General features: G+C 46.8%; 1 protein-coding gene across 3 annotated transcripts in view; it reads left to right on the top strand.

Moving 5' to 3' along the window:
- ltbp1 (latent transforming growth factor beta binding protein 1) overlaps nucleotides 1-10,000 on the top strand; it is a 71,454-nt gene that overhangs the window by 27,835 nt on the left and 33,619 nt on the right. For all 3 annotated transcript variants that reach the window (XM_060878960.1, XM_060878961.1, XM_060878962.1), the window contains exons 4-5: nucleotides 20-183; nucleotides 6,606-6,773. In XM_060878960.1, coding sequence (XP_060734943.1) covers nucleotides 20-183; nucleotides 6,606-6,773 — 332 coding nt within the window. The remainder of the gene's footprint in view (nucleotides 1-19; nucleotides 184-6,605; nucleotides 6,774-10,000) is intronic.

Genomic DNA, 10,000 nt, shown 5'->3' on the forward strand with positions numbered 1-10,000 from the left:
TGTGTGGTTTCCCCCACAGTGTACAGCATCCTCTCTCAATAAACATGCAACAGGGTAAAAGTCAGAAGTTTGTGATCAAGCCGAAGATTTATCCCTCACACAACACACACACTCATCTGCATGGAGGCGGATACACACCTGAGCGCAGCATCCCTCTGAGTGCCGGACACCACTCACTACACGGTCAGTACTCCACCCATACACCACTCACTACACGGTCAGTACTCCACCCATACACCACTCACTACACGGTCAGTACTCCACCCATACACCACTCACTACACAGTCAGTATTCCACCCATACACCACTCACTACACGGTCAGTACTCCACCCATACACCACTCACTACACGGTCAGTACACCACCCATACACCACTCACTACACGGTCAGTACACCACCCATACACCACTCACTACACGGTCAGTACTCCACCCATACACCACTCACTACATGGTCAGTACACCACCCATACACCACTCACTACACGGTCAGTACACCACCCATACACCACTCACTACACGGTCAGTACTCCACCCATACACCACTCACTACACGGTCAGTACACCACCCATACACCACTCACTACACAGTCAGTATTCCACCCATACACCACTCACTACACGGTCAGTACTCCACCCATACACCACTCACTACACGGTCAGTACTCCACCCATACACCACTCACTACATGGTCAGTACACCACCCATACACCACTCACTACACGGTCAGTACACCACCCATACACCACTCACTACACGGTCAGTACTCCACCCATACACCACTCACTACACGGTCAGTACACCACCCATACACCACTCACTACACAGTCAGTACACCACCCATACACCACTCACTACACGGTCAGTACACCACCCATACACCACTCACTACACGGTCAGTATTCCACCCATACACCACTCACTACACGGTCAGTACTCCACCCATACACCACTCACTACACGGTCAGTACTCCACCCATACACCACTCACTACACGGTCAGTATTCCACCCATACACCACTCACTACACGGTCAGTACTCCACCCATACACCACTCATTACACGGTCAGTACTCCACCCATACACCACTCACTACACGGTCAGTATTCCACCCATACACCACTCACTACATGGTCAGTACTCCACCCATACACCACTCACTACACGGTCAGTACACCACCCATACACCACTCACTACACGGTCAGTACTCCACCCATACACCACTCACTACACGGTCAGTACACCACCCATACACCACTCACTACACGGTCAGTACTCCACCCATACACCACTCACTACACGGTCAGTACTCCACCCATACACCACTCACTACACGGTCAGTACACCACCCATACACCACTCACTACACGGTCAGTACTCCACCCATACACCACTCACTACACGGTCAGTACTCCACCCATACACCACTCACTACACGGTCAGTACTCCACCCATACACCACTCACTACACGGTCAGTACACCACCCATACACCACTCACTACACGGTCAGTACTCCACCCATACACCACTCACTACATGGTCAGTACTCCACCCATACACCACTCACTACACGGTCAGTACTCCACCCATACACCACTCACTACACGGTCAGTACTCCACCCATACACCACTCACTACATGGTCAGTACTCCACCCATACACCACTCACTACACGGTCAGTACTCCACACACACACACCACTCACTACACGGTCAGTACACCACCCATACACCACTCACTACACGGTCAGTATTCCACCCATACACCACTCACTACACGGTCAGTACTCCACCCATACACCACTCACTACACGGTCAGTACTCCACCCATACACCACTCACTACACGGTCAGTACTCCACACACACACACACCACTCACTACACGGTCAGTACACCACCCATACACCACTCACTACACGGTCAGTATTCCACCCATACACCACTCACTACACGGTCAGTACTCCACCCATACACCACTCACTACACGGTCAGTACTCCACCCATACATCACTCACTACACGGTCAGTACACCACCCATACACCACTCACTACACGGTCAGTACTCCACCCATACACCACTCACTACAAGGTCAGTACTCCACCCATACACCACTCACTACACGGTCAGTACTCCACCCATACACCACTCACTACACGGTCAGTACTCCACCCATACACCACTAACTACACGGTCAGTACTCCACCCATACACCACTCACTACACGGTCAGTACACCACCCATACACCACTCACTACACGGTCAGTACTCCACCCATACACCACTCACTACACGGTCAGTACTCCACCCATACACCACTCACTACACGGTCAGTACACCACCCATACACCACTCACTACACGGTCAGTACTCCACCCATACACCACTCACTACACAGTCAGTATTCCACCCATACACCACTCACTACACGGTCAGTACTCCACCCATACACCACTCACTACACGGTCAGTACTCCACCCATACACCACTCACTACACGGTCAGTACTCCACCCATACACCACTCACTACACGGTCAGTACTCCACCCATACACCACTCACTACACGGTCAGTACTCCACCCATACACCACTCACTACACGGTCAGTACACCACCCATACACCACTCACTACACGGTCAGTACTCCACCCATACACCACTCACTACACGGTCAGTACACCACCCATACACCACTCACTACACGGTCAGTATTCCACCCATACACCACTCACTACACGGTCAGTACTCCACCCATACACCACTCACTACACGGTCAGTACTCCACCCATACACCACTCACTACACGGTCAGTACTCCACCCATACACCACTCACTACACGGTCAGTACACCACCCATACACCACTCACTACACGGTCAGTACTCCACCCATACACCACTCACTACACAGTCAGTACTCCACCCATACACCACTCACTACACGGTCAGTACTCCACCCATACACCACTCACTACACGGTCAGTACACCACCCATACACCACTCACTACACGGTCAGTACTCCACCCATACACCACTCACTACACGGTCAGTACTCCACCCATACACCACTCACTACACAGTCAGTACTCCACCCATACACCACTCACTACACGGTTAGTATTCCACCCATACACCACTCACTACACAGTCAGTACTCCACCCATACACCACTCACTACACGGTCAGTATTCCACCCATACACCACTCACTACACATTCAGTATTCCACTTATACACCACTCACTACACGGTCAGTACTCCACCCATACACCACTCACTACACGGTCAGTACTCCACCCATACACCACTTACTACACGGTCAGTACACCACCCATACACCACTCACTACACGGTCAGTACTCCACACACACACACCACTCACTACACGGTCAGTACACCACCCATACACCACTCACTACACGGTCAGTATTCCACCCATACACCACTCACTACACGGTCAGTACACCACCCATACACCACTCACTACACGGTCAGTACTCCACCCATACACCACTCACTACACGGTCAGTATTCCACCCATACACCACTCACTACACGGTCAGTACACCACCCATACACCACTCACTACACGGTCAGTACTCCACCCATACACCACTCACTACACAGTCAGTATTCCACCCATACACCACTCACTACACGGTCAGTACTCCATCCATACACCACTCACTACACGGTCAGTACTCCACCCATACACCACTCACTACACGGTCAGTACTCCACCCATACACCACTCACTACACGGTCAGTACTCCACCCATACACCACTCACTACATGGTCAGTACTCCACCCATACACCACTCACTACTCGGTCAGTACTCCACCCATACACCACTCACTACACGGTCAGTACACCACCCATACACCACTCACTACACGGTCAGTACACCACCCATACACCACTCACTACACGGTCAGTATTCCACCCATACACCACTCACTACACGGTCAGTACTCCACCCATACACCACTCACTACATGGTCAGTACTCCACCCATACACCACACACTACACGGTCAGTACTCCACCCATACACCACTCACTACACGGTCAGTACTCCACCCATACATCACTCACTACACGGTCAGTACACCACCCATACACCACTCACTACACGGTCAGTACTCCACCCATACACCACTCACTACACAGTCAGTACTCCACCCATACACCACTCACTACACGGTCAGTACACCACCCATACACCACTCACTACACGGTCAGTACACCACCCATACACCACTCACTACACGGTCAGTATTCCACCCATACACCACTCACTACACGGTCAGTACTCCACCCATACACCACTCACTACATGGTCAGTACTCCACCCATACACCACACACTACACGGTCAGTACTCCACCCATACACCACTCACTACACGGTCAGTACTCCACCCATACATCACTCACTACACGTTCAGTACACCACCCATACACCGCTCACTACACGGTCAGTACTCCACCCATACACCACTCACTACACAGTCAGTACTCCACCCATACACCACTCACTACACGGTCAGTACACCACCCATACACCACTCACTACACGGTCAGTACTCCACCCATACACCACTCACTACACGGTCAGTACTCCACCCATACACCACTAACTACACGGTCAGTACTCCACACACACCACTCACTACACGGTCAGTACTCCACACACACACCACTCACTACACGGTCAGTACTCCACCTGCTACTACCTCAAACTTACACGGCATTCACTCGAGCTGCTACACAGTCAGTACTCTACACACTCCACTTTCACTCTACCCACTACACATTGTTACAATGTACTCATTGTACTCAATCAGTACTTTACCCTTGCTCCACCTTACCCCATCTTTTCATGTTTGATATTCAAACCTTACTCCACACATACACACCATGTGCTACTTGGTCAGTATTGCACACTTTCTACACCTCCACACCACCTGGTACATGGTCAGTACTCTACCTCTTCACCTCCTTTATAAAAACTGTACATTACTTTCACTGCATCTTCACTACACATACACACCACCTGTTCCTGTCATTTCTCCACCTCTCCTCCATCTCAAATAGACAGAAATATAATTAAATTTAAAGAAAACAAAACACAACAGATGTGTGTGTCTAAGGACATGCCGCCTCCAGTCTAAGGAGAAATGACTGACAAATCCCTTTGCCAGACACAGCACATACACACACATTCACACACACACATATTACTACAGCTGCACCTGTGTGTGTGTGTGAGTGTGTGAGTGTATGTTGAGCTGATTGATGTCTGTGTTTTGTCTGCTGAGGTCTCTACTGTTCCCTCTCCATATGGACAAAATTACGATCACAGTAAAGGGGGGAGAGAGAGAGAGAGAGAGAGAGAGAGAGAGAGAGAGAGAGAGAGACAGCTAGAGAGAGAGAGAGAGAGAGAGAGAGAGAGACAGCTAGAGAGAGAGAGAGAGAGAGAGAGACAGCTAGAGAGAGAGAGAGAGAGAGAGAGAGAGAGAGAGAGAGAGAGAGTGATGTAATGGGAGGAGGAGAAAAGTTTCAGAGAGAAACACTAACCGTGTGTCTGTGTGTTTATTCCTGCTGTAAAATTAAAGTGTCTATGTTGGACCCCCAGAACTGCAGCTGGATAGCTGATATTGCAGAGAGAGAGAGAGAAAGAGAAAAAGAGAGAAAGAGACAGAGACTGGGAAACGCGGAGAGAGAGATAAAGAGAGTGACAGAGAGAGATAAAGAGAGAGACAGAGAGAGAAATACAGAAAGAGAGAGAGAGAGATAAAGAAAGAGACTGAGAGAGAAATAAAGAGAGAGACAGATACAGAGAGAGAGACAGACAGACAGACAGACAGAGAGAGAGAGATAAAGAGAGAGTGAGAGATAAAGAGAGAGAGAGAGATAGACAGGGAGAGAGAGAGATGCACAGAAAGAGAAACAATAATGGAGAAAGAATAAGTAGTAAACAGACAGAAATGAGAGAGAGAGACATGAAGGAGAATTTGGTAGAATTTACCCATAGCTTAGTTGTGTATGGCAGTAGTGACATCACACACACACACACACACACACACACACACACACACCTTTATTTTCAGACCAAGGTGTGAAGGTATGCGAGAGAGAGAGAGAGAGAGAGAGAGAGAGAGAGAGAGACGGGCATGTCCTGCCTTTGCCTGTGTGGGCAGAAAGTAGAAAGCATGGCATTCCCCACCTCTCTTTCTCTCTCTCTCTCTCTCTCTCTCTCTCACTCACTCTCACACACACACACAAACACACACACACATTTCTGCATGAAAAATTTTTAATAGACAACGGAAGACAGACAGAAGGGGGAGAAAGAGAAGCGAAAGAGAGGAAGAAGAAGAAGAAACGAGGAGACGACTAAACTATTTCTCCTCCTCCGTCTCTCTCTCCGTCTGGCTCTGTGTTGTTGCGTCACACACTCACAGTGTGTGTCTGAGCTTCGTGTAAATGCAGAGACGTCGTTATTAAAAAGCCATGCGGTCCAGATGCCTGACCCGTTCTCTCCTCCATCTGTCTCTCTCCCTCCGTCTCTCTCTCCTCTTTTCTTTACTCTGTTGCTTCACAGTGGCCAACCACACGGGTCGGATCAAACTGGTCTTCACTCCGACCATCTGCAAGCTGACGTGTAGCGGCGGTCGCTGTCACAACACCTGCGAGAAAGGAAACACCACCACCATCATCAGCGAGAACGGGCGCGCCACTGACACGCTCACCGCCCCCAACTTCAGAGTCGGTGAGTCTCCCAGTGCATTGTGGGATACCACATGATTTTATAGCATTTATGCTAACTTTTTACAATCCTAATAAGTTTAATCACACATTTTTCATTGGTTTAATGAACATTTAGCAAATAATGGCTGCCTTAGCTCTTGCGGGCTAGCTAGCTAACTAACTAACTAACGCTTGTTGATGCAGCGATCTTTAACTAGCTATCGTCAGCCAAATTAACCAGCCAACTGAAGTGTGTGACGTAGCTATGGTTCTCCTCACATGATAGATTGTTAGTGAAAATAAAAAGTTTTATTTGTCACATAATTACTTTCAGAGTACAAAATTGAGCTAGCTTTTGATAGCTATGTTAACCGAGCAGCTTTAGTGACAGTTAAAATAAGGTATTTTTCATGTTATATAAATTACTTTCAGATTATATGAGTTTATCATCATGTTTTTGTTTATGTAACTATGCAAAAAAATCATTTCAACTGCTGCTGAACCTCCGTACTGAAGAATGTGTCACTGTTCATGTGGAAGTGTTTAAAGATGCCAATAAAGCTGGAAAAATTATTAATCACTTTATTTAACCGGTTATTTTTTTATTATTTTTAAATGATTTGTTGTGTTTGTAGAAACAGGAAGTTACAGGATTATATTAATGCACTTGTGTGTGTCTCTGTGTGTCTGTCTGTGTCTCTGTGTGTGTGTCTGTGTGTGTGTCTGTCTGTGTCTCTGTGTGTGTGTCTGTGTGTGTGTCTGTCTGTGTCTCTGTGTGTGTGTCTGTGTATGTGTTTGTGTGTCTGTCTGTGTGTACGTGTCTGTGTCTGTGTGTGTCTCTGTGTCTGTGTGTATGTGTATGTGTGTGTCTGTGTGTGCGTCTGTGTCTGCGTCTGTGTGTGTGTCTGTGTGTGTGTCTGTGTGTGTGTCTGTGTGTGTGTCTGTGTCTGTGTGTGTCTGTGTCTGTGTGTCTCTGTGTCTGTGTGTATGTGTGTGTATGTGTCTGTGTGTGTCTGTCTGTGTGTCTCTGTGTGTGTGTTTGTGTACATGTCTGTGTCTGTGTGTGTGTATGTGTATATGTGATTGTGTGTGTATGTGTGTGTGTGTATGTGTGTGTATCTGTGTGTGAGTGTATGTGTATCTGTGTCTGTGTGTGTGTATGTGTATATGTGATTGTGTGTGTATGTGTGTGTGTGTGTGTATGTGTGTGTATCTGTGTGTGAGTGTATGTGTATCTGTGTCTGTGTGTGTGTATGTGTTTGTTAGTGTGTGTCAGTGTTCGTAGTTCCTTTGCTCTTATCAGTCCAAACAAAGTGTGTGTGTATTGTGTGTAAATTCAGAGTGTGTGTAATGTGTCTGGACGTTCACTGTGTGGTTATTTACCAGACTCGGCTTTTGGGTCAGAATTTCCTGAGAGTTTTGTGGTGATGAATCAGTGGCGGTGTTTTTTACTGACTCCCCATCACACACACACACACACACACACACACACACACACACACACACACAGAGTCTGTGATTTATTGCCTATATATCACATATACACAGTGAGTGAGTGTGTGTGTGTGTGTGTGTGTGTGTGTGTGTGTGTGTGTGTGTGTGTGTGCTGGAATTTGGGAGATGTCCAGCCAGACTTGGGCTTGTTTTGTCCTACAAGAGTCCTGATTGTGCTGCTTGAGCTCAGGAACATTTCTGTCTGAGCTCAGAGTGTCTAATAGATTCCTCAGAAACGTCTGTCTCTAATCAGTTCTTGTGCTCAGACAGTGGTGTAGGATTAAAAGTGTCTGATTAAAATAATGAGAATGAAATATTTTAGATCTTGTGAATGAAGTTTCTGGTGTTTACTGGACAAATGACCTGATTCCTTTTTGCTGAACTGTATGAAATCTTTTGACTTAAGTGTCTGATGTGTCTGATGTAGAACCTCAATGTTTATGAAAATGTCTCCAACATCTAATGGACAAAATACATTATAAGTGAGATACATGATCTGAGGTCTTCTGGACAAAGGGGCTTGAAAAATCATTTATCTTCAGGCAAACTGTCTGATATCACCGGTCAGTATCTGGTCAAGTGTCTGATATCTTCTGGAAAATAATATTTATATCTTTTGTACAAAATGTCTGATCTTCTGGACAAATCATTATAATATGTGGACGTGTCTGATATGTTCTGGACTAAACATTTTTATTTTCTGATGTTTATTGGTGTGGAATGTGTAAGATCTCCTAACATCAGGATGTGCTTGTGTGATAGGAGTCGGTCTGATATCTTCATGACGAAGTGTCTGAAGTAAAATCTGATAATTGTGTAGATGTGTGTTAAGTCGATTGACTGTGAAGCGTCCGTCTGTCTGTCTGTTGTCTGTCTGTCTGTTGTCTGTCTGTCTGTCTGACGTGTCTGTGATTCTGAGCTTAAATGTAATGAGCTATTTGTAGCTGTGACTCAGCGGTGCATCTTTTTGACCAACGTGTCTCCAGATAAACCACCAAGAACTCGCTTTATTTTATTAATTATATTTCAGACATCCAGATCAGATACTGAAAGAATGACAGAAGGTAAAGTGTAAAGTGTAACGAGTGGAGACCAGGTGTGTACAGACGTCATCCCCCACTCGGTCTGACCTATTTGTCTGAAAATTTGAAATTCTGATGTGTGTGTGTGTGTGTGTAATCTTCGTGTGACCTTATAAGGAACACAAGGCTTTCACTCGCATGGGAATGTCCTCCACTACATCCACTTTCTGCTCTTCAGCTGTTTTGACCTCAAATTGTACATCTGAAATATTTACACAGTTAATGTCAGATATAAAATTACAGCCTGTGTGTGTGTGTGTGTATGTGTGTGTGTGTTTGAGTGAGTGAGTGTGTGTATGTGTGTGTGTTTGAGTGTGTGTGTGTGAGTGAGTGTGTGTATGTGTGTGTGAGCGTGTGTGAGTGTGTGTGTGAGTGAGCGTGTGTGAGTGTGTGTGTGTGTGAGTATGTGTGTGATTGTGTGTGAGTGTGTGTGTGTGTGTGTGAATGTGTGTGTGATTGTGTGTGAGTGAGTGTGTGTGAGTGTGTGTGTGAGTGTGTGTGTGAATGTGAGTGTGTGTGAATGTGTGTGTGTGTGTGATTGGGTGTGAGTGTGTGAGTGTGTGAATGTGTGTGTGATTGAGTGTATGTGTGTGAGTGTGTGTGTGAGTGTGTTTGAGTGTGTGTGAGTGAGTGTGTGTGTGTGTGTGTGAGTGTGTTTGAGTGTGTGTGAGTG

Source organism: Tachysurus vachellii, chromosome 10 (genome assembly GCF_030014155.1).
Source record: "Tachysurus vachellii isolate PV-2020 chromosome 10, HZAU_Pvac_v1, whole genome shotgun sequence".
NCBI classification, from domain to species: domain Eukaryota; kingdom Metazoa; phylum Chordata; class Actinopteri; order Siluriformes; family Bagridae; genus Tachysurus; species Tachysurus vachellii.